The sequence below is a fragment of the Rhea pennata genome, chromosome 17 (assembly GCF_028389875.1).
Source record: "Rhea pennata isolate bPtePen1 chromosome 17, bPtePen1.pri, whole genome shotgun sequence".
Lineage (NCBI taxonomy): Eukaryota > Metazoa > Chordata > Aves > Rheiformes > Rheidae > Rhea > Rhea pennata.
Window position 1 is genome coordinate 14,965,870 of NC_084679.1, and position 24,876 is coordinate 14,990,745.

Sequence of the window (24,876 nt, forward strand, 5' to 3'; positions counted from 1 at the left end):
CCCAGACACGGGGGGCACGTTGGTGCGGCCCGAGGTGGGAGGGGCGGCGCCTGCGCAGTGCGGGGCGGCTGTGGCCGCACCAGCCGGACGTTGGGAGCGCCGAGGAGGAAGGCGAGAAAATGGCGTCGACGGGTGAGCGGGGCCGCGCCGGGCCGGGCCGCGGGGCCTCCCCCTGGCCCTGCCCCTGCCGCGCCTGTGCCCGGGCGCCGGGGCGGCGCTGCGGGGGCCGGGCCGCCGCCGGGGCGGAGGGAGGGAGGGAGGGAGCGGCGCGGGAGGGCGCCGGGGCCGGGGCCGAGCCCGAGCCCGAGCCCGAGCCCGAGCCCGAGCCCGAGCCCGCCGCCGCCGCCGCCGCCGCCTCGCTGCCGTTACGGCGCGTTGGAGCGCTCGGCGGGCCGCGGGGTTGGGGGGGGGAGGAGGCGCCGCCGGCTTGGCCGGGGCAGCGCGGGGCCGGAGGTCGGCCGCGGTCCGGCCTCGAGCCCCCCCCCGGCGCCGCGGGGCGGTCGGGCCCCGGGCCGGGCCGTGTCCTCGGAGGAGGCTCCTCGCTGGTGCCCGCGAGGTGACTCATCAGAACGCGCCCCCCGCGTCGCCCCGAGCCCCTTGCTTCTCCTCCCGCCTGGCTTTTCGTAACTTTATTAAAAAATAATAATAATAGTGTTTATGACACCGCGTTAGCCGAGCTTCCGCCTCCGGAGCAGCGCGGTGACACGCTGCGGCTCCGGCCCTTCCAAAAAATCCCCTCCCTTCGTTACGGAGCCTTCCTCCGCGCGTCCGGCTTCTCCGCGGGCCGCTCGAGCCCGTCCTGCGGTGCAGCTGGGATTCCTTGGAGGGAAACCGGTGAAGCGTTGCGGACGGAAACGTACTTTTACGGGAGGGCCGCAAATGGATGTAAATGGGTCAAGATTCGGAGTTATCAACTGGGCTGGCGTTGCGTTTAGTGTGGACTTAAAGCCCAGTGCAGAAGACTGGACCCTTCCTACGAGGGAAAATGTCATATACCAAGGAGTGTAAAGGAAAATGGCTAATATCGCCTTGGAGAGTTAAAAAAAAATTACTAAAGAAACATGTGCCGTGGCATTGTCAAAGTGAGGTTTAAAAATATAGCTGTCTTTCTGTTTAATAAATGGAAATGTTCTTTCGTGGGAGCTACTATTTTAGGGCTGCACTATTGTGCTCTTGAGCCTCATGAAACAGAAGTATGAAGATTGATTTCCCTTTGGAAATAAGGGCTTGGAAAGGTTTTAACTGAATTAACCATATTATTTTTTTTGAGCGCTTTGTGCTAATCTATATTCTGGCAAAGGAAAAGAGAGGAATTACTGAAGACAAATTGCAAATTAAACTTACTTACCTGGACTTAAATCTAGCAAAGGGAGGAATGGAGCATCTTGATATCCCTGTGTGAAGGCTGTAAAAGGGGATACGAGCGTGCAGAGCAAGATTTAGTTGAAGACTGGGTGCAGAGCTCAAGACAGGAGCGTTGTCTCCTCCTTGGGGCAGTGGTAGGTTGCCCATGGTCAATGGGCAGGAGGCAAAGGCTGGAGAGATGGGTGCCCAGCAGCCATCCCCGCTGGACGGGATGATGCTGGCAATATAGGTGTGAACAGCCTGAAGAGTGATGGCAGCCCAAAGGGGAGCTGCAAACGGGAATTAAATGAGAGCCAGGGAGGTTTTGACGGCTGGAGGGCAGAGAGGAGGTGAGGCTTGGAAAAGAGGGGGAAGGGGGTGATGGAGGTTTTACAGCACAGTGCAGTGCGGAAAAGGGTGGAGGAGCAGCGCTGAGACAGAGGAGGAGGCAGCGAGAGGTGGAAGAAGCTCAACTGGATGAGGGGGAATTGGTGTGGATGGTATTTAACGCTCAGCATTTCGCAGAGCTGGTAGTCACATGTAGACTGAAAAAAGAGGCAAGGCCCTGAATTTAGCAAACAGGAATTTAAAATGTTCAACTTGACAGCATATAAGGAAGGCAGGAATAGTGCTGAAATAGTCTGACAATTTACGTGGCACGTCTCAGGATCTTAGAAGCCTTTGAGTAGCAGCTGAGCATCTTTTTATTGTGTTTTGACCAATTAGATCTGTCAAAAAACTACTGCCAAAATTACGGCATCTCTTTTCTTAGTAAGTTTCGATCAGCACATACCCCAGGGCCTGAGCTGCAGCCTCAAAAGAGAGAAGTGAAAAGGAGGAAAAGCTCTATGTTCATGTAGAGGGATTAGGGGGTTAGGAAGAAGAGTGGAAAGTGTTATTATGGATGAGTCCATGGCCTCAAGAAACAGGAACCTTTGGTGTATGATACATAGAAAACAAGATTTTCAAAATATTTTCTGGTGATCTGTCAACTTCAGTTGCAAACAGCTGGAGTGATAATGGGATTAAGGCAGTCTCTTTATAATCTGGAGGTAACTGGTGTCTGTGGAGTCTTTTGCCAGATTCCTCAAATTCATGAACATCAGGTTTTTACTGAAGATTCGTTTACCTTGAGTACTATGACAGTAGAAACACCTAAACCTTTTTCTGCTTGGCTCTATGCAAGAAAAGTTATAATAGCATTTTGTTTCTGCTTGCTTCCAGCTTGGTCAAATGCAGTGGCCCAAGCAGCAAATATGGGCAGAGTTTGAACTCTTTCCTGATCTGCGTACTCTGCTGGTGGGACTCTTCTGATTCTGGAAGAGTTTGAATTTATCTGGGAAGGTTTAGTCTAAGCGACAAACTCGTCACTACCATTTGCTCTAAACTTTGGGGAGGAAACTGGAAATGCTTCACGATTTGAGTGAGAGCGCACATTTAGGAGTTGTAATCATTTCAAATATAGCCTTGTAATTGCTGTGCAGCTGCGTTTTCCATCTCTTGCAGCAAACCAGTTAAGTGTAGACTTTTCTTGCTTGCATTTTTTGAATTTCAGTTTTCCTCTGCATCAGGCTATTGCCATAGATCAGGGCTTTGGGAAGGGAATTATTGCCAGCTGCCTGTCTTGAACTTTGATATGAGGAGAGTGTTAGAACTTTCCAGCAATTTGTTTTTGCCCTTGAAAGTTAAACAGAAAGACTGAAGTATTGTAGTTTCTATGGATCCAAAGAGCTTGCAACCTGGCCTTTTGAAACTGGGTTTGTAAGTGTCAGCCCCAGTGTTTCTTTTGTTCCAAAACAAAACACCCTACTGCCAGTCTAGTTGGGTGTTATCCAAGGTGGCAGTTAAATTAAAGTAGGGTCATTTGAGATCAAAGTTGCTGCTGCAAACAGCCATAACAATGCAGGGAAGAGAGGTTTTGTTTCCTTCGAAAAGCCTGCAAAAGTGCATTTACCTTCGGTCTTTTGAAACTGTGATTTCAGTTCTTTCTCCTTTCAGGATGCCCGGGGAAATTCCAGCTGCCATGCTCTTACAGTGTTAATTTTGTTAACCATCTTTGCTGTGCTCTTACACTGTTAATTTTGTTAACTGTCTTTTCAATTTCTTTTTCTTGTAGATTATAGTACCTATAGCCAGGCTGCAGCCCAGCAGGGGTAAGTAGCGTTATAGTCTTATCCTCTGTGTTCTAAAAAGGTATAACATAAGTATGTAATAATTGTGGTTTAGTCTTAACTCAAGTATATGTGCAAGCCCTATGGTTTTCCTTTAAATTTTAGATTCTGTATTACCTTGGAATTTCAGCAGAAATCATTTGGATACTTGAAAACTGTCTTGTGTGATACATGCCTTGCAGAAGTCAGGAATATGGGACTGCATTATAAATGTCTTTAAATTCATTTTACAGCTACAGCGCATATGCACCTCAGCCAGCTCAAGGATATGCACAGACCACCCAGGTAAAACATGGAACAGTTTTATAATTCCTACTGAATCACATGTCTGCCGGTAAACTACATAGGGCTCTGTCAGCCTTGAAAAACATTGAACTTCAATGTCACAATCGGTCATTAAGAAGTTGTCTTGTAGCTTGCTGTACCATCTGAACTGCTTTCTTAAAGTGAAAATAACCTAAAAATCAAGGAGTTTCAACAGTCCCCTTCTTTCTTAATATTTCCTAGCCTAAGATTGTTGTTGCTGAGAGAATTATAAAAAAAAACTCATGCTTGGTGTACATTTGTCGTCAACATGTTGGTGGGCATTTTACTTGGCAGTGTAGGAGGGAAATGTTAAAAAAATAAAAAACAGAGGTGCCGTTTGTGAAATTGCAGCAGTTGGAGGGGAAAATAGATTTTTCATTAAGGTATTATTGCTAAAACTATTAATGTTTTCAGTTGACTAGACTGCAAAATGACGATGATGTTTAAGAAATTGATTAAATGATGCTTTTTTAATCCTCAGGGTACAAGTTGTTAAAAACATGTTTGTATACAGATGCCAAGTGTACTTTTCAAAGGTAGACTATTCTCCTTAAAAAGTAGCATTGGTTAATTTTCCTCAGCATCACTGGATAGCTTCTTTTTTTGGGGGGGGGAAGAACCTGCCTCCCAAGAGTGTGTCTACACTATGAAAACAAAAATGACTCCATTGAAGTGTTGCAGTGTTACTGAGCAGCTTCAGATTGGTTAATTCTAGTAGTGGTAGTAGCTTAGCTGTAGCGCTGTCGAGCTGAGAGCTAACTTAACCATGCGTGGTGAGACCACCTATGCCCCGCTACATGCTGCTGGTACCTGAGCTAGCTCATCTAAGGCGGATGAGGTTGTGTGAATACACGAGCTTTTGTTCGTGCTGCAGTGTGAGACTGGCCTTTGGAAAAAATATCACTATTACAGGAGGAGCCGAAGGTTCAGTCTTGGCATTTGGATTGTCTGAAATGGTGTCCTCAACAACTTCTATGTTGAATGAATATATCGAGACAGAAAAATTCCAAGAACTACTTTTGAATGTAGAGGTTACACAGAAAAGTAAGTTAAAACAGTCTGGCAAACAGAGAAAGACAGATCTTGTCAACATCCTTTCAGGGTGATACTAACACAACTCAAACTCAGCGGTAGGCAAATAGCCATGGGAGGTTTGCAGCATTTCCTGCCTCTTGATGTAGTGAACTTTGACAGATGAGTTAAAAATCGAGTCTGGTCAAAGCTTTTTACTCTTAGTTAAGACCTGCGGCTTGAGTTTAGCGAGACTGGCTGAGATATCAACTTAGATCCCCCAAAGCATTTAAGTCCTCAGCTCTCACTGAAATCAGTAAATAGCTTTAAGAATCTAGACATTAAGGTTTGTCTTTGTGCTGCTTTTTGAGCTGTAACTAGAGTTTTATCCTAAACCAAACTGTTGACCACACAGATCTGTTTGAAGCTGGCTAGTGCCTGAAGTTTGAGCCAGCCGGCCTATGGCACGGGGCTGAGGGTAGTTAGCTCTTAAGCTGGTAAAACTGCAGCACCAGCAGCTCAGAACTAATTCCATCACCCTGGGCTGCTGTTCAGATTGCTGTGACTGAGGAGTTGCTTTGCGGTGCTGTCTTTGTGAGCAAGCGAGAGGAGGTGCAGAAGCAGTTCTTTAGTGATTGTCTATACTTGAAAGTGAACTTCAGGTAAGGTGTGAATTGAGAGCTGCTTTCTAGCTGAGTGCTTCCCTACAAAGGCACTGGAATAGAAGTAGCCCTAACTGGAACAGTTTTGGGAATGGGAAACCCTAGGATGCTTGTGCTAATCCTAGCCTCAGGTACCTATATAATCTCCTATTTTTAAGACTGTTGAAAAGTGGGCATAAAGAATATTCTTAATTGAAAGCTTCAGTAGGTTCCTCCTAGCTAATGCTGAAGGATTTTTGTGTTGAAGTGGCTGAATTTATTTTAGTTAGTGCGGTTCTGCCCTCTTAGCAGTCCCATTGGCAGTATTTCAGGTTACTTGGGGAAGTATCTGATGTTCCTGTGTGTGCCTAGGTAATTAAGAGCTGGATGTTTTCATGTTTTGCTTTGCATAGAGCAGAGGTGTTTTGTGCAAATTTAGGAAGACATCCTTCCAGTCACAGCACTGAAAAACTGCATTCGTAACTTCATTACAGATCTAAATTGAAATTTGCAGTAGCACTTAAACTTTCACGGTAGCCTTGGCTTGACTCAGATTGCTTTTCGATACATCTGGTAACATGGATCCCCCAGTCTGTGTGCATCACAAGAACAGCGTGTACATGTCCGTGCAATACGTATAAGTCACTTCTGTTCATGAGTTAAATTCATACTGTCTTTGGAGCAGACTTACGGGCAACAGAGTTACGGAACTTACGGACAACCCACTGACGTCAGCTACACGCAACCTCAAACGACTGCAACGTATGGGCAGACTGCGTATGCAACTTCTTATGGGCAGCCTCCAACCGGTAAGAAAGCCTGCAAGACTTTCTTTATATTTGGAAAAGAGTTGAGCTAAAGGCTTTAGCTTATCTGTATTGGGGAACTCTGGCCTAAACTGTACTGAATTACTCGGGGCTGCTTTCATGTGGAAAGGATTTACTCCCTTCAGAGCCTTCCTTGAGGGAAGGGCAGTTTAAGATGATGGTAAGATATGGGTGGGCTGAGTGCCAGGAGTAAACAAACATACCCATTTAATTTTTCAGGGAACCTTTTGGGTGCTGGTTTATGCTGTGGAACTAAGCATGACTACAGAATTTACTTTACTTAAAAAGAGTAAAGCAAACACATGCTGCACAGCAGTGCTCCTTGGAAACGTGTACTCTGGCTGCTTTTGAACCTGTGCAGAAAACCTTTTTTCCCAAACACTGCAGTTGCCTGAAAATCAAATCAGTGAAAGTGACTGTATGCCTGTTCTGATAGTGTACCCTCTACTTTTTGTCTTGTGCTTCCCACAGTAGAAGGGACCAGTACAGGTTTGACTATCCTGCTCACTCTTGCATGGAAAATGCTGTCTCATCCTGTCTAAACTTGTGATGTTAACCCTTTAGGTGTCACTTCTTTTTAGCACTAAAAATATGCAACATCACAATGCACACACACACACACACCCCTCAAGCATAGTAAGAATTTACTAGGATGTAATGCTGTTTGCAAGTTCCACATCTCTAAAATAAGCATCTTTGAAAAGTTCCCCTGAGTGGTGTACTTCATGGATAAAGCTTCTCAAGTAATAATGGCAGCCATACCAAGAGGTTTCAGGTGAATATAAGCCCATTGTCGTATCATTTCCTAAAGGGTAAACAGCCTAGTTAGACATGTCCAGATGTTCTGACCACCACCTTTGCATGTTCCATGTTATGTCTTTGGGTTTCCAGTGCAGATGCATACCTCACATGTTCATAAGTGCTCTGTAAACTATTCCAACGTACGCTCTTTGAACTGGAGTTCTGTGAAAATGTCTTAATGTTGAAAAGAAACTGTGGAGACATGCTCATATTTATTTGGACTTGACTGTTCAGGAGTCATTGAAAAAGAATGCAAGTTTTCCTCCAAGCAATGCTCTGAGTACCATTTTTTGCAAATCCATTCTTTAATATGAAAGGCATAAATGTCTACTACAGCAGGAGCTTTCTTAAATATTTCCCAAAGAATGCAAATACTAGCACAGACAGGTGATGTGCCTATGGGGTATCTGGCCACAGAAACCATAGGAGAAGGCCAAGGCCATAGAGGAAACCAAGAAGGATGTAGAGGGAAAAAAATATCCTATACTGTATGCAGTTATACAGCACTCTAGTATTAAACACCTTTATGGATGAGGAAAGTTTCTGCCTAGCAGTTACCTCATGTCCAGCAGAATGAAAACCAAGTAGCCTTCAGCAAGTGTCACTGCAGGCTATCTATGGGTTTCTTTTCTTTCCCTTTGACGGTATATAGACAAAAACCAGTAGGAGAACAGAGCTGTAGACTTGCAAGATTTCTTTCTTAGAAATGCCTGAGTCCCTTAGTCCTTACTATTGACTGCAGTCCTGCAAGGGTCCCAGGAGTTACACTGGTTATGTTTTTCCTTGCCCCTCTGGTTTAAGGGTGTGCTTGTTGGAGGGATAATAAATCAGGCATCTTGCCTGTACAGCTTCATTTTTAGGCAAAAAGCTTCACTTCATCAAAAAAAAGCATTTAGTGGTCAAATGGAAGATCATATCAGGCCTGCAACTACTATTTGCCTCAATCCATGTAGCATTTGTTTGTGGCAGGATGGTTTATGTTATCCTCAAGACAGAGAGCCAGATTGTATTTATCCTTCTGGTACCTGCCTCTCCCTGAAGAGTCAGAGTTGTGCAAATGAAATGGGTAGTGCTGAAAGCCAGTCTTTCTATCGCTCTGGCTCTTCCTAATACTTACTTTGCTTTTCATTCTAAACAAAGCCCATGGTGTTGCCTGGGACATACATCTCAATGCCCCAAAAGACTTGCAATTTTTACCTTGAAGTTCAATTTATTTTTCCTAGGGATTGATTTTTTTTTTTTTTTTTGTAGCACGGGAATGTCTGGAATTATTTAAAAGCAGAATTCCTTTTTGTCTTAACAGTCTATTTTTTGCAAGATGCTGTTGTTGTCAGGGAAGTCCAAATCCTGAGCAGACACACCCTCCTGGACTCTGCAAGAATGGCAGAGCCGGTACCTCTCCATCACCTCATTGCCTCAGATTAGGGCCGTTTTAACCTGCCTGGGGACCTCTTTGAGTCTGAAGCAATCTGCCACCTCTGACTTGGGCTGACTTTCCTCTCGGGCTGCCTGAGGTGAGAGTTAATGCAGAGGTTATGCTTCTTCCCTCCCATGGCTGTAGGAAGAGGTGTCTTGGAGTCATCTTGTCGCTTTGATGTGGAGGAGAGGGGTTTTGGGGTTGTGAGTCTCTAGGCTTGTCTGCAAGTCCTCAGACGGAAAGTGGATTAGAGGATTAATCAGCACCATCGAATCTGTGGTCATGGTTTGCTCTTTAATCACCGCAGCGTCTAAGCATGAATTACGAGAGTAAATAAGAGTTACATCTGCTATAATTACTGGATTTCTAAAAATGTCATTTGGGGGCAAGTATGTAATTTCAAATATCCAAGTATGAATCCACTTTAAATAGCTAAGTGGGAATTACTCTCTATGAATCACCAACCCCCATTTCTCTTTTTATCTGTGAAATTTATGATTTATGTATATATATATATATATATATATATATATTTAATATGTTCAGAATTTGAAATTAACACAGCAATAGGTGTATTGGCTACTGCAATAATCTGTTATATGAAAATAGTGCAGATGGGGAGGGGGGTAGCCTCTGCCACTCCTTCCCTGGATTCTCACTGTTAGAAAATCTGCATGCAAAACAGGTGTCAGCTTTCTTTGGGTGTGTAGACCCCACGGGTGGCTTTGAATACTGCTTGCATCAGAGAGAATCCTCAAAAAACTGCTGCTGGCTGATATGAAGCCTGCGTATTTCAGAATAAATCTCTTTGAATCCAGTATTATTTGTAGTTGATGTTCTCTGGGACCAAATCCTGCAAGCTTCCCTTCTGCGTGAAGGATTCATAGACTTCCATAAGGGTTTTGCTTGCAGGTTGGGATACTTTGAGAGGAAACTGAGCCATGTAACTGGACTTCTTAAAGCAGGTTATCGAAGTTCTTCTGTTACTTTTTTCTTATAGTATGTGTTCTGCAGCCTGTCTGTGTTTCTTACTGAATGGTAGGGAGAGGACAGAGAAGGGATGTAAAGTTAATGTCCCCATCAGAACTATAGGTCTTGAGGATTTTCTGTGCATCTAAATGAGTTGTTGGAATGAGAATTTAGGCCAGTGGGATTTAAAATCACTGCCCTTTCTGTTGGTACAGAAACTTTCTATTAGGCATCTTTTCACAAGCAAAATGCTCCAACTAGAGCTGCAGCATTAAAATTCACGATAATCTTTTTTTTTTCCCCTTTATTCTAATGACTGTGCAGAGCTAGGTCTTAGGAAACCTGCTCACTCGTTAGATTGGAGGGGTAATGTTGCCACTAACTGTCCCAGAGGGATCAAACTTGGGAAGACCTCCCTGTGCCTCTTACCTGTGACAAGATTCACCCGGGGTGACACCGGGACTCCAGGGGTTTGATTTCCATGACACTTACTTTAGCAGTAACCTTATTGCAAACTGTAGGCATTTTTAGTAAGTCTTCAGGCTTCAACAACTTGAAATAAGGATTCCCTTAACTTTTGATGTTGTTTACTCTTGGTGGAAATGCCATGGATGGCTCACATTAAGCAGTGGGGCTGTTTAAATTTGTCTGAGGCTCTAAATCATGTTTGTTTTTTCCTGTTCAGCATCATTTCATTTACCCTTTTCAGTAACACTTGGAATAGGACTTTGCTTTTTAGAGATCCTCTCAGCAAAAACGAATGATTGAGTGATTGTGAGAACTGATTTGCTGGTGGTTCATGCAGTTATTTCCTGGTGGGAGACAAGTTTTCTCTCTCGCTTTAATGTTTCCAGACTGGCAGAACTGTGATGGGGAAGTTAGCCTATGGGCACTCACTGGGAGAGTGGTACTGTAATCCATTTGGTAGGCTAAGTGTAGAAGAAACAAGGCTTGTGGGAGCATGCAGTATCTTTTAGCTGATGTAGTTGCAAAAAAAATGGACAAACTTCTGTCCACTTGGAGCTCCTTCACCAGGAACCTGAGAAAACTTGAGAATAATGGTCAAGACAGAAAACTGAAGCTTGTTTTTCATTAATTTCTGTGCTCTGTAAACTTCCTCTTCTCGCTTCTCTTCCTCTTTACTTGCTAGCTCAAGCAGTTTAGAAGGGACCTGATTTTGTAGCAGGTTACCTGCAAAGCACAGCAAGCGGGGAAGGTGCTTTGTGAGGGCCTGGCTGAAGAAGGGGAAGGAGCTGCAGATTCATCAGCTGTGTTCTGCTGAAGCACTTTCTCTTTGGGAATTGAAATAAAAAGCTACAGCATGATTTGTTTAAAATGCTATATAATTAGAAGGAAGAGTACATCACTAGTGTCTTATGTTTAATAAAAATAACAAGCAAAGGAGAAACTGTTATCTTAATTGATGCAATTTAGGACACATCCATGAGATGGAGACCAGTTGGCTGCTCTTTGGCAATCAAAGTTTTATAATTTTAGTAAGTCAGCTTCTACTGACAGTATTTTTGATTGGTAAAGCTTTTCGTGCAGTCTTTTGTTTCATGAGTTGAAAACCTGCTTGCATGTTTCTTAATCAGAGGAAGGGGAAAAAAAACCAAGTTAATACCCGATTTTCATCTTTGTGTCAAGCCAAATGGTTGGTTAAATTATTGCATGGTGGCTGCTGGAAGGACTAATCTAAATGGAGGTCATTTGGGATCTCAGATATTCTTGGACAGTTGTTCAGAAATAAATTTATATGAACTTCCAGCTTCTTACCTAAAGCAAACTGAAATTCTAAGTAAAACAGAGATATATAAAACATATGGAGCTACTGTGTATTTCTTTTTTGAACTCCCTTAAGTTAGAGCAAAAGCAAAGTGGATTTCTTTTCTTTCTAGAATTACTGATTCAAAACAGTACTTTATAAGTGGCTCCAGAAGACCTCTTAAGTCAGGCTTGGGCCATTTTGTGCTTTCATTTTTCAAAAACGCTGAAAATTTGAACTTTTGATTGAACTTTTTTTTTTTTTTTGCATTTATTGTACTTTAAATCTAACAGGAGCTTTGTCTTGTCTTCTGACTTTCAGAAGATTCTGCATGCCTTGGCTTGTCCTATATGCACTTGATTACATTAGCTTTGAGTTTCAGTAGCTATAAACAGTCAGTTGTAGATGTGGATTGAAAGGTAGCTTTCCATAAGGGCCTGGAATGTGATTTTTGGCTCCTCTGGGCTAGGCTGGTGACAACAGAACTAGGGGTAAAGGCTGAGGTACCTCTTCGCAGGGGTTATTTGGGTAAGGCAGGAGGGGTGGCATGGGTTAGCGTGTCATTTTGAGGTTATCTGTAGTATTCTTGAAATGGTAAAATTGTACTGTTTCTGAGGTCTCAATGAACCATGAAGTAGAATAATCTGAAATGCTGGATGGAAGCTGGCAAGCTGATCTGATGTGGCTGTCGTTTGTTCTAGGTTATACTACCCCGACTGCCCCCCCAGCATATAGTCAGCCCGTGCAGGGGTATGGCACAGCCGCCTACGATACTAACACCGCTACAGTTACCACCACTCAGGCTTCTTACGCAGCACCGTCCGCTTACGGCACCCAGCCTGCCTACCCAACCTATGGGCAGCAGCCCGCCACATCCGCACCTGCAAGGTAACGTCTGTTTTCTGTCTTTCTCCTAAGGCTGTTTTTGCTCTGCTGTTGAAGAGAGCCCTTTGGGTGAGCCCAAGGCCACCACTGGGTGAACCGGGGTCCACGGTTTTGCACATGTTTTTGCACATGCCTTTTCTCTGCCTGTTGTGTTTGACCTTTGCTCTTGCTGTATCTGATCCCACCACGGTTTCGAGGCCCTGGGAAGCCATGTAGGTAGCTCCTGCTCAGGTGTAATGAGTCAGCGTTGTTATCGTCAGGTGGGAAGAGCAACCAACCAGCAAAAATGGGCGCTTGACTCGTGATGTAAAACAGCAGGTTGACCAGTGTCTCATCTGATCTCTGAGTCATGCGGTTACCTAGGATAATGTTACGTACTGTGATTTGAATAGGTGCGTGTGCTGAAGACAATTTGCTTTTTAAATTGCTTGTGTCTGGACACTGCTGGTAGCATATTTGGCGTAATTGTTTGCTCAATACAGGAAATTTTTAGAAGAAATAATAGAAGCTTATTTATCAGCAAGTTAAAGCTGCTGTATTCATTTACCTGATATTTACAGTAGCTGCTTTAGTTAGGAAAGATAGAGCTTAACACAGCTCTGTCCCTGTCTTTCAGATAACACTTGAAATATTAGTTCTGGTGTCATTTAAAATGAATAATTTTCCAGCTTGTACAATGAAAGTAGTTCAGTTGTTTTTACTTGGCTCTGAGAAACACCATGAGATTATGAACAGGAAGGGACAAATATGAAAGAAAGGGATGTGTGAATTCTAGGCAAGAATTCTCTTCATTTTCAGACCCTGAGAGTTCGTATTGAACATTGCTTTCCATTCACCAGATAATGTATATGGGGCAATATCGCATTGCCCTGGATTCTAAGCCAAACAATGATGTCTTTAGTTGACAAAGTTTCTGGCTGCTTTTGAGGTAATGTTTTACGAGCATTGTGCAAAACTAGCTAGAGTGGAGTGGCAGCGTTGCTGATTGGCTTTCCATTTCACATCCTTGATTCGTTCTGGAGCCAAAGTCTAAATCCCCTGCCTTAGGTTTCACAATGCAACTGGTAAACAGAAGCTTTAGTTCTCTTTAAGTGCTCAGTTAATGATATTGCCCAGGCCTTTCCTGGTGGCAGGAGAGTGTATAAATTACCAGTCAGCAGATGACAAAATGTTAGTATTTAACTGACTTATATTAGCTGCTATCAGAATGACTGACACTGATTTGATGCCAATTTGTAACACTTCTGCAAGAAATCAGTAGCACCTTTCTGTAGGTTGTGGGAGAGGATCTGAGTGCCTTAGCTTTTGCCACAGAAGGGAGTTTGTACTGGTGTTTCCTCATTGTTCAATATTGCTTTTCAGACCCCAGGATGGCAGCAAACCAGCAGAGACTAGCCAGCCACAATCAAGTACGACAGGCTATAGCCAGCCCAGCCTAGGGTATGGGCAGAGTAACTACAGTTACCCGCAGGTGCCTGCCAGTTACCCTATGCAGCCAGTCACTGCGCCTCCATCCTATCCTCCTACCAGGTAATTGTTTCAGAAAGCTACGCCTGGTGCAGCTGATACTTGAACTTTTGGCTTAGCTTGGGCAAAATTTTTTTTTGTTTTGTTTTTTTTTTTTTGTTTTTTTTTTTTTGAAAGGATTTTATATGAACAAAATTAAAGGGAGGTTTGATGTGCTGAGAGAGGGGAGGCGTGATTCTTGTTGGGATGCTGCTTCTCAGAAGGATGATGAGGCTTTGAGGGAGTGGATAGATATCTATGCATATGTATCTGCAGTAACAAGGCAAAAATGACAAATGCTTTTAAGAAATTTTCTAGATACGGAGTGTGAAAGCGACCTTTTGCCACCTCCTTACATGTGGTTTTGGCGAGGGACTCACCTCTTGCCCTCTGGTATCTTTACTAACCACTCTCGGGTATGGTGTTGATGCTGACTTCTAGAATGCATGTTTTGAAATTCTCAAAGCCTGAAATACATGAAACAGAACTGTTTTATTATCCATCAGCTGAGAATATTTCAGTGCCAAAGCACAAGTGAAGCCTGTTGTCTGAATTGCTGCTGATTTTTACCCTGACGCTTTCACCTCTTTCTAGCGCTGCGCGTGAATTAGGAATAGTCACACAGACTGCTAAAAGCCAAATCAGTCACGTTTATTTTTTTTTCTCTTGCCATCAGACTAGCCTCCGCAGGCTGACTTCACCTTTTTAAATGTTTTTCAATAGTACGTAGGTCTTCAGATTGCGTTACTCCCTAGTGAGATACTTCTGCAGTCTAATGCATGCCTTCCAGAGAATTGGCTTATCTTTCCATGTTTTTAATGCTTTTGTCTTTCAGCTATTCCTCTACACAGCCAAGCAGTTATGATCAGAGCACTTACTCCCAGCAGAGCACCTATGGGCAACAGAGCACCTACGGACAGCAGACTAGCTACGGCCAGCAAAGCAGCTACGGACAGCAGCCACCGCCAACTAGTTACCCACCCCAAACTGGATCCTACAGCCAGGCCCCAAGCCAGTACAGCCAGCAGAGCAGCAGTTACGGCCAGCAGAGTGAGTGTGCTTTGAGCTGTGGGATTATCAGCGGAAGGGTTGGGTTTTGCGGCCCTTGCACCACGAGATGTGCTGAATGCAAAAAGAGGCTTTGCATTTGTTGTTTGGGTCTAGAGGGTCTCTGCTTGCAACCGCTTTGAGGTGGGGGGGGGGATGTACTGTAGCTGTTCTTGTCCTTTCTCGCTGCAGACTGGCTTAACTGGCTCAGTAGCAAATTGTGCTGGTTGCCATGGAGTGGTAAAAGTGAACAGGTGGTCGAAACACAAAGAACTACGAAATGCTGATGTGGCCTGGGGTGGGCAAGACTTGGTATAAGAGACTGTGTATTGCTAGGTGACAATTCCAGAGAGTTCAGACTCGTAGTGTTTAACTTAAAACTTGGTCCTGCAAATGAAAAGCAGTGCATCTTTCTTTAAACAGCACTATCTCTGTAAGAACTGTAGTGAACAGTTGTCTGGGGGTAGTAACTATGTTCTAATGAAGAACGGGGGAAGAAAAGGCTTAATAGGGTACAGGCTGCTTAGACTCACTCTTGTCTGCAGCTCTCTAACATTTCCATTACAAACTTCCTCAGGTTCGTTCCGTCAGGACCATCCTAGCAGTATGAATGTATATGGACAGGAATCCGGAGGTTTTTCAGGCCCAGGAGAGAACCGGAACATGAGCGGCCCTGATAACCGGGGCAGGGGAAGAGGGGGATATGATCGCGGAGGCATGAGCAGAGGTGGGCGGGGAGGAGGACGCGGTGGAATGGGGTAAGAGCAAATCTTTTCTCCTTTTACCTAATTCTGTTTTACCCATAGGATTTGAACTGGAAAGAGGGGACTGAAAGGTTGACAATCTCAGCTGTACTTCCATGGAGCAAATCTCTATAGCAGGGTTGCTTCTAATCCATGGAAATGTTATCCTAGGGGAAATAGGAGCAGGATCTAATTTTTTTTTTTCCTGCAGCTGGTTGGGCATGGGGCAATTACGGGTATTGCTAAACCTGGAACTTTCAGCTCCCTTCATGGTCGTGCAGAGGTGAAATCCTCTGCAGGGTTTAACAGTAACTTCGGATCGAACACACACAAACCTTCCTCCAGGTGCAGGAGTTGCTTCCTGTGCCTCGCTAATGGGGATCTTGACAGTTCAGGTATGTACAAGGCGGAAGCCTCGTGGCAGCCTCGTGTTACACTGTCAGCCTCTTTACCTTAGAAGTAGCATGCAGAGCTACTGTCCTAAGTGTATGTGTGGGGCAGATTGCTGCTGTTGAAGCTGTGGCTTTGAGTGGCCGGAGTACTTAGAGCTTGGTTGGAGTGTGCAGGAAGGCCCCGAGAATATGCAAAGATCTGACTTGACTTCCAGGACTGCTCCCCCTTGGAGCTTTCAGGTGGTCTAAATCAGTTTGGCCGTTTTAACTGATGGCAAAATCTGGTTTAGTAAACCTATGTCTTCAGGTCAGCAGTTTGTCTCCCTGTCTGTGGTATCTGTTTTAATAAAGGTGAGGAAAGCGGACTAATACCAAAGGCTAGTGAGAGAAGGAAGGTGCAGCTTTGTGTGTGTTCTATCCCTTCGCAAGTTCAGAGCTATGCAGAGTGTCCGTAGATGCACACGGGAAATACGGCATGGGATGCAAAGTGGCAGCCCTTGTATTTGGCAGGGTAGCTAGAACTGCAGCTTCTTGTGGATGGGCAACTTACTAAGCTGTTTCACAACCTGGTGGCAACCAGAGTTTGGGCGAGTTACAGTACCATTCTGCATAGCTCTGTTGAAATGAATTGAAGCGGCATGAAATCTTTATCGGAGAAACGCAACTATCCAGTACATGGAAACAGAAGAAAAAGATTTATTCATGTTGGAATACATTTGGCTTGAATTGGCATGAGTGGAACAGAATTCCATGGTTCTGTATAAAGATTTCACCCATGATGTATTTAACTCTAACGATCTAAAGTAGATGTAGACACTTGAAATATCTATCATCACATGTTAAAATTTCTAGTTCCTTCAGAGCTTCTCACTGCAAAAGATTTGCCATCTGTCTCTAATCACACCTGTAATCTGAGATTAAATTACGTATGTAGTGATTTCCACTTGACTAGACCATTGAGAAGGGCCCCCTGCTTTATGGACATAGATTTTCTGCTGTCCATAGAAAAGGTGGCCTTTCCGTGAACACCAAGGGCAGGTAGGGGAACTCGGCACTTCTTATCATGCTGTGGTGATGGATTTCAGTGTCTCCAGCAGGTAAGGAGCTCAATGTTATTAACATGCCCTTTTTCATTGACTCAATTATTTTATATTTTCATTGGCTGTTAAACATGGAAACTTTTTAACATGCTTTGTCGCATTTATATGCTACAGGTTACAAAGTGAGAGCCTTGTATACACTTCAATACTTAAAAAGTACCCGTACTCAGTACTCAGCCGGCAGCATAATGAAAAGTGGGACTAGACACGGTGTCCATATGGAGAGGAAAAATATACATAGAATATTTTTAACCAAATGTATTCATTGTATAAATGGAATCCTTCTGTAACTTTGGTAACTGCGTACTTGTTTTTTGGTAATAAAACCAGAGGAGGTATACTACTTTAGAATTGTGTAACATTAAAAAGTGTAAAAGTATGTGTTTAAAAAGAGAGACATTACATATATGGTGTGTACTTTAACAAAAGGAGGCAAAGCTGCATGCAACAGCTTGAAACTGTGTATTGACAACTTTTTTTCCCAGTATTAGAGGTGCAATACTTGCTAGAAAATAGATGGTGCTCTCCCTCCTCTGCTTGTCTCCTTCAAAACAACTTCTGTCTTTCCAAAAAGAAAAAGAAACATAAAAGTCCTTTTCAGGTGGCATTTTCCTAATTAACCAGCACTTGAAAGCAGTCATAAACCGAAAGCTTTAGCCAAAGCTTTTGATGAAAGCTGCGGCCCTGAGTTTGCATTGACATGTGCCGAAATCTTCCGTTCTGGTCTGTGTCCACAAAGCTGCACCCCAGGCCTTCGAGCCCTTGCTGTATTCTGTAAGTTCTCCTTCCACAGAGACTTGTTAAATTCAGTAGTGACCTGAATGTATGGCTTTATACCGAGGTTTTAGTGGAAATGTCATCTGAACTGTGTTGTAGGTATCGCGTATGGTTGTCTCCTGCCTTTTTAACTGTTAATGTTAGGGACCTGCGGGCTCGCTTCGCTCTCCTGCTGCGAGAGGCTGAGGGTGCACCTTTATGTACACACAGAGGGGAGGGAGTTGACCAGTGAATGACCTGATTTCTTCTTTTAAATAAAAGCACAATTTGTAACGCTTGAAAACATTTTTTGCCAAGTATTGCACTGATAATACCAATACGAGTAATGAAAGGGTACCGACAGCAAAAGTGGTGTCTAAGACCAGACAAGCGAGGTTGTATATGTAAAGGAAATTTGAGCAAGCTGCCCTGAAGAAAGGCATAGTGACGAGATGAGAGAGAGAGAGACAGATGCATTGTTTGGAGATGTTTAGCCAGTGCCCTTCTTCCCAGTGAGCCGCAGAGGCTCAGAGCGGTACTGGCTTTGTAAAGGGAAAGGCCTTCATTTCTTCGTTTATCCCCCCAGCAGCGCTGGAGAGCGAGGTGGCTTCAATAAGCCTGGTGGTAAGTTTTTGAGCATTACAATGGATAGTGTTTAAAAAAAAATGCAGTCAGTTTTTAGAAAAAGTGTAATTTTTATTAGTTTGATAAGTGGTTAAAATGACATGCAACAAGACTGTAATGGGTACTGCCGGCAATGCCTAGGGGTATGCGGTTACAGGACACAGGGTAACTTGGAAGAATTGAAACCACTTCTGTAATTTGGGGAAAATAAATGGTTTGGATTTAATAATTTTTTTAAAGTAACTTTTTTTTAAAATAAACTTAAAACTGATTGGCCTGGTAAAGCATTAAAAAGTGTAATAGTGGTTAATGGTTTTGAAAGGCTGCTAAAAATAGCAAACTGATCACCAAGTAAAAGGTGCATTGCTGACATTTCTGCAATGCAGGTCAATTTGAGTTTAACCAATGCCATCAAATGGTGGTTATAAGTAGATAGTATTGTGTGTGTCAGTTCTTCAGCCTGCAAGACGTGCACTAACACAGCTTTTTATGATTCTCTCCTGACTGGCAGGACACATGGAAGAAGGACCAGACCTTGATTTAGGTAATTGCAAACAACTGCTCAGCCTCTCTCCTGAGACTCTGAGATTAAGACCTCTCGTGCTCATTCCCTGCTCCAGACAAGGGCTGTTGCCCGTGGACATCATAGCCCTATCACTTGCCCTTCTGGAGAAGAAGCACAAAGATGCTTAGCCGCTTACAATCTCTTTATGGCTATTTGATTTATTTTTGTATTCCTGATTTATCAGAACACTGGGACTGGTGGAAAACTGCTGATGGTTGTGAGATGTTTATCCCTCTCCACGGGAAGTGGGGGCCTTTTTAAGTAGCTGACTGGTAGCTGTTTGGTACAGGAAAAAGCAAACTTTAGGCTGCATTAGACTGGAGCTTGCCTGGTAGTCTCTTGCCTTGTCCTGCTGACCCCGGGCCTGTAGGCATATAGCTCTTCCCTTCCTTTTGTGCAGATGTGTTTGGTGGTTGCATATCAGTCTTCCAGGATCAGCGTAATTTTCTGCTGGCAAAAGGGTTGATCGGTGCAGCAAGGAAGGGCTGAATGTCTCTGCAGAAGCACAGAGGACGTGGAACCTAACACACATCGGGTCTTTTGTGCACAAAAGCTTTTCCTTAGGTCTCACCTTAGGTACCTCCTGTTAAAACCAAGTGGCTTAACCATGCAGTTTGCATTGCACTGGGTGGGTGCCTGCCTGACTTGCTGCACAGAAATGAACCAAAACAGCCAGTAGGAGGCAAGGCAGCTCACTCGTGCTAAAGCCAAGGTCTTCCCAGGCATTCCCCCAGAGCATTCAGTGCAATTCTCCCTCCCTGCGTTTAGGAGGCGTTGCAGAGTCACTGCTCTGAGTGCCAGGATTTTCATGTCACTTTATAAATACACTCATTGAGAGAGAAGCAGCAGCCTGCATAGGGAGTAACACGATATAAGTACACCACTATTTTGAATTCCCTTGTTTTCTCTCGCTGTTGTGACACTGTGAATTATCTCCTAGGCCCACCTATGGACCCGGATGAGGACTCGGACAACAGTTCAGTTTATGTGCAGGGACTCAATGATAATGTGACCCTGGAGGATCTGGCAGACTTCTTCAAACAGTGTGGTGTTGTCAAGGTGAGCAAGAACATGTGCATGTGGGTCAGTGCCAGCATGTCTCCAGCTGATAGAGAGTGATGGAAAGGGATTGCCCACCTCCTTCGTACCACCACATTGATCATTTGCCATTAGACTTTCTTATCCAGGAACTGGGCAAGTCTCCTGCTAGTGGGGCAGTAAGATCACCACAGCTGAGAGCTCACCTATAGTTCAGGCTTCCCGGAAGAACCTTTGCAGGACTTGTGCTTAGACATTGCAAATAGACTTGCAGAAGCACCAGTGATTACGTCCTTGAAGTGGAGGAAGCGTGTCTGTGTGGATCTGCTCCTGGCAGGCTGGAGGGATCGGGGTGGCTAGAGAAAGATAGAGCAGCATGAGAGGAGAGTTTGTTCACTCAGTCTCTGCATAGCCCATTTCTTGCACTGCCAGGGGCATATAGGAGAGGCTGGTGTGCCAGGCAGTCTGTTTTTGGGGGCCAGTTTGGTTATCTGGGAAGTAACTGCTGTAGATGGGGAGCCAGAGGGGGCTGTTCCTTCTGCCATGGAGTTGCCAAAATGAGGTGTACTTAGGATGCCTGTTGTCTCAGGTTGAATAGCAGAACAGAAGAGAGAATCATCACTCAGCTTATGGGAGAGATGTGATTTGAGATGGTCTTTTGATTTTCTGCTAGATGAACAAGAGGACTGGGCAGCCTATGATACACCTGTACATTGACAAGGAAACTGGCAAACCAAAAGGAGATGCCACAGTATCCTATGATGACCCATCTACTGCTAAAACAGCTGTAGAGTGGTTTGATGGTGAGTACACGGAGCCTGTTCTGTGATGGAATCACTTCATTCAAGATTTCCTAGCTAAAATCTTGGCTGCTAGAAGTAGGCATTTCTTTCCTCAGTGTACCTAGGGTAATAGTCATTTGAAGCTAACTCGAGATTATCATACAGGCTTTTGCCTAAAAAGTTACTGGTTTTAACTGGAACAGGTGAACGTCCTGCTTTGGGTAGTGGTTGTCTGCGGTAGCCTAGGCTCCCTCTGCCCCGTTACTCTCCTATAACTAAAGTTTATCTTAGTAGCACAGCTGGAATTTTACCCTTTGTCTTTGACGCTTGGGTGAAATCCCAGGCATCCCGTGCGCTCGTTTAGCCTGGTAGAAAGGTGTATGTCTTATCTGGGTCCAGCAAATAGCACAAAATGAAGCTCTTACCTTTGTATTCGTTCTAGGAAAGGATTTCCAGGGGAGCAAGATCAAAGTTACTCTCACACGGAAGAAGGGCCCGATGAACAGCATGAGAGGCGGGATGCCCCCGCGTGAGCAGCGGGGAATGCCTCCCCCGCTCCGCGGAGGTAAATCCAACTCCCTCGGCTCCCCAAAGGGCAAAGCCAGAGCTGTGACATCTGCTGAGTTACACTGTCCTTCAACTGCTGCTGGAATTAATGGAATCTTCCTCTCAGGTCCAGGAGGTCCTGGTGGTCCAGGGGGTCCTGGCGGTCCAAGTGGTCCCATGGGCCGGATGGGAGGCAGAGGTGGAGACAGGGGTGGCTTTTCCTCAAGAGGACCCCGAGGATCCAGAGGAAACCCCTCTGGGGGGAGCGTCCAGCACCGAGCTGGAGACTGGCAGTGTCCCAATCCGTAAGTACCAGCTTGCTGCCCGTGCCTAGAAACTCTCCTCTCTGCTTGGGCAGATACCCAGCACTACCCCATGCTGCCTTCATCTCTTCCACGTGTCGCAGCAGGCACATGTGAATGTGCTACCTATGCAGCGGCCCCACTGTGGTGAGAATAGTCATCTTTAGCTCAGAGCACCACAGCACAGATCCTTTTATCCACATTGCAGCATAACCCAGCAGTCTGCTGCTGCACGGCGCGCCAAGTAATTCGGACCAAGGGGCTCCCCCCAGGTCCTGCTGACCAGCTCCAAGACGCCGTGCTCTCCGTTAGCACCCGAGCAACGCTTCTGAGTGATGGTACTTAACCAGGAGTGCATTTGCAGTCTTTGCTAACTCGCGGTTTTGTCTAGGGGATGTGGAAACCAGAACTTCGCCTGGAGAACAGAGTGTAATCAGTGCAAGGCTCCTAAACCAGAAGGGTTTCTGCCACCCCCTTTTCCCCCTCCAGGTATGTGTATGGCAGTGTTCACAGCTGTGAAGGGCTTGTGCTGTGGCACTGGTGTTGCCAAGGTAGCTGTAAGGGCCATGAGCTGCGCTGAGCATGGTTTGAGGCTCTTCAACCACAAATTCAAGGGAGTGGCTGTTTCCAGCTGTGGGAATTACTGGGGAAACATCCTTCTTTGAGCTGCGAGATGCAGACTCAAGTGCTGTGCTCCACCCTCTCCCCCACACTTTCCAGCTCATTTTGAACTGCTGAGCCTCTTCCTTGGGGCAGTTTTCAGCGCTCCAGTTCCCCAAAGCAGCACTATCACCTCGTTACTCCCAGGTAGTGACCCCTCTGTCTGCCCCGTCCCTCCTGACTTTGGAGGAGAAACTTGGTGAGACTTCGGAGCTGCTGCAGTTTGCCTACCTTTGGCTACATCCAGCTCAGCCAGCAGCCTGGTCCATTTGATTCTGCAGTCCCTATGCGTAACTGCTCTCATGTGCGAGCCAACAGTGAGCAGAGCGGATCTCCTGTCCTGCAACCTTGTTCGACTTCAGGGTTTCCCACCAGCTGTTAGGCCACAAATTTCCTGTGAAGGGACAAGAGCTTGAAAGGCTGAAGAAGTGTCCCCAGTAGGTAGGCTCTTACTCTCGGGTTGCTCTTTCCTGTGAACTTTTTCCTCTCTCCTAGGTGGAGACCGTGGTAGAGGTGGCCCTGGGGGGATGAGAGGTGGAAGAGGAGGTGGCCTCATGGACCGTGGGGGACCTGGTGGCATGTTCAGAGGTGGCCGTGGTGGAGACAGAGGTGGATTCAGAGGGGGCCGGGGTATGGATCGAGGTGGATATGGAGGCGGAGGACGGCGAGGAGGAGGACCCGGGGGCCCGCCTGGACCGCTCATGGAACAGATGGGAGGCGGAGGCAGAGGTGGAAGGCGCGGAGGACCAGGAAAAATGGACAAGTATGTGCGGGAGCGAGGGGAGAAGGGGTTGATGGGTTGGGGGAGAGCTGCCGTCTGGGCAATCCACCTTGGGAAAGGGGCAAATTGAAGTGTCAGCAAGGGTGGAAGGGAGGTTTGGTACCTAAGCGGGAGCAGCTCGGTCAGCGGGGAAAGCTCTTGGATAGAGTAACCCCCCAAAGCCAGCAGCACCCCTGGAAAGGGCTGCGGGGGGGGGGGGCTGCAGGGCCCCTTCTTCCTGCAGGCAGCCACATTTGCTTTTGATCCGCCTTGGATGTGGGCGAGGAGCATGCCTTCCCTCCGGCTCCCCCTCGGTGGGAAGAGCCGCTCGGAGAGGACGTGCCCCTCGGGAGCTGCGGCTGACCCGGCCTCTCCACTTGCAGGGGTGAGCACCGCCAGGAGCGCAGAGACCGGCCCTACTAGAGGCAGACCCGCGGAGCTGCATTTACTACCAGATTTATTTTTTAAACCAGAAAATGTTTTAAATTTATAATTCCATATTTATAATGTTGGCCACAACATTATGATTATTCCTTGTCTGTACTTTAGTATTTTTCACCATTTGTGGAGAAACATTAAAACCAAGTTCAATGGTAGTGGGCTGAGTTATTTTTTTTTCCTTTTAAAAATGGTTGTTTAACTAAAACTAAACCAATGCGAAACCATTGTTGTGAGCATGCTCGTATCATCGTGTGCAAACCCCAGAGGCGGCAACTAACTGTAACAATGTTAATGGTTGTGATGTTTTTTTTAAATAAAATTCCAAATGTTTATAAACCTACCACTTCTGGCCTCTCTTGAGAACCTTCTGCCCGGAGCAGCAGCCCCGCGCCGGGCGCCGGCATCTCGCCGCCGGCCGCCCTCCCGCGGGGATTCTCGCAGCCGGGGAGCCTGGGTGCGGGAGCCGCCGTAACGGGAGAGGCCGGCGCGGAGGAGCGAAGCGAAGCGCCGTGACCCGTCCTGCGCCTTCGCCCTGGAAGCGGCTCCGGTGTTTCTACGAGCCGTTGGACCCAAGTTGCGTCCTGGCTGTAACGCGGGAGCGCGGGCTGGGTGGGCGCTTGTCGGGCGGCTCTCCCGTGTCGGTCGCCGTGTCGCCCCGGCGCTGGGGCGATGGCACCCGTGAGACGCAGCCCGCGAGCCCCACGGCGAACGCGCGGGCCGCGCTCGCAGGCTGGCTCGCCCGCGAAACGCCCTTGGCAACCTCGCTGGGTCGGAGCTTCGGAAGGGAGCGGGGAAGTGGGGTGCGGATCTCCGAGCCGGAGCCCGGGAGGGAGGGCGCTCTGCGGGGAGAGCCGGTGCTGCGGGGTGCAGCCTCGTACCGGGGAGAGCCACGAACGCGGGGTTTGGAGACGACCTCGTTTCTCCCATTCTGTCCTTGTCGTGCTGGGGATTTTTCTGTGCCTTGGCGCCTTCCCCTCGCAGCCTGCCCGGTGCCCGCCGGCAGCCCTGGCGTGGTGGGGGGGGGGGGGGGGGAGTTGCTGATGGCTTGGGCGACGGCGGGAAGGGGGGCAGTGACTCACTGCGTGTGGCCTGGTGGCCCACGCGGAGGGGACCGCGTCCCCGTGGGAGGGCGCTGGGCCCCAGCACTGGCGTCCTCTGCTGCCTGGGCCTCTGCCTGGGAGCTCAGGGCTGGGGCCAAATCCTGCCCCCGTGCTGAGCATCCTCCTGCAGCCCGGTCCCCTCTGGGAGCTGCTTGCCCCCAGGTGGGTGCTGGGTTTGGGGGGAGGGGGGGACGGTCCCCTTGTGCCGCAGCACCCTGAGAGGGCTGGGAGCTTCCGTGTGCCTGGCACAGCACCGGGGGAGGGCAGCTGGGACCTCCCTTGCCCGCAGGATGAGCCCCCCTCTGGGAACCCCCAGTCAGACCCTGCAGGCGACTCAGGGGCGAAGGGGGGCTCACGGCGGGTTTGGGGGCACTGGA

General features: G+C 46.6%; 1 protein-coding gene across 4 annotated transcripts; it reads left to right on the top strand.

Moving 5' to 3' along the window:
* The first annotated feature begins 58 nt into the window (after positions 1 to 58).
* Positions 59 to 23,739, top strand: EWSR1 (EWS RNA binding protein 1). 4 transcript variants are annotated; one of them, XM_062589898.1, is made up of 17 exons: positions 59 to 132; positions 3,461 to 3,497; positions 3,749 to 3,800; positions 6,159 to 6,282; positions 11,954 to 12,140; positions 13,500 to 13,667; positions 14,479 to 14,693; positions 15,268 to 15,448; positions 18,268 to 18,305; positions 18,817 to 18,849; positions 19,811 to 19,929; positions 20,582 to 20,711; positions 21,133 to 21,255; positions 21,364 to 21,541; positions 21,930 to 22,027; positions 22,694 to 22,961; positions 23,342 to 23,739. In XM_062589898.1, exons 1-17 carry the CDS (start codon positions 120 to 122, stop codon positions 23,379 to 23,381), a joined length of 2,004 nt encoding a protein of 667 aa, XP_062445882.1. In that variant the 5' UTR covers positions 59 to 119; the 3' UTR covers positions 23,382 to 23,739. The 4 variants fall into 4 exon arrangements, with proteins under 4 accessions (XP_062445882.1, XP_062445880.1, XP_062445881.1 ...); XM_062589896.1 differs by having other exon boundaries at positions 69 to 132; positions 18,271 to 18,305; XM_062589897.1 differs by lacking the exons at positions 21,930 to 22,027; positions 23,342 to 23,739 and having other exon boundaries at positions 69 to 132; positions 22,694 to 22,810.
* The last annotated feature ends 1,137 nt before the right edge of the window (positions 23,740 to 24,876 follow it).

What these genes read in the sequence shown, in the direction of transcription:
- EWSR1 (XM_062589898.1), top strand. An exon ending in TGGCTTCAATAAGCCTGGTG is followed by an intron (nt 18,306 to 18,816) that starts GTAAGTTTTTGA and finishes CCTGACTGGCAG; the next exon opens with GACACATGGAAGAAGGACCA. An exon ending in GACTGGCAGTGTCCCAATCC is followed by an intron (nt 21,542 to 21,929) that starts GTAAGTACCAGC and finishes GGTTTTGTCTAG; the next exon opens with GGGATGTGGAAACCAGAACT.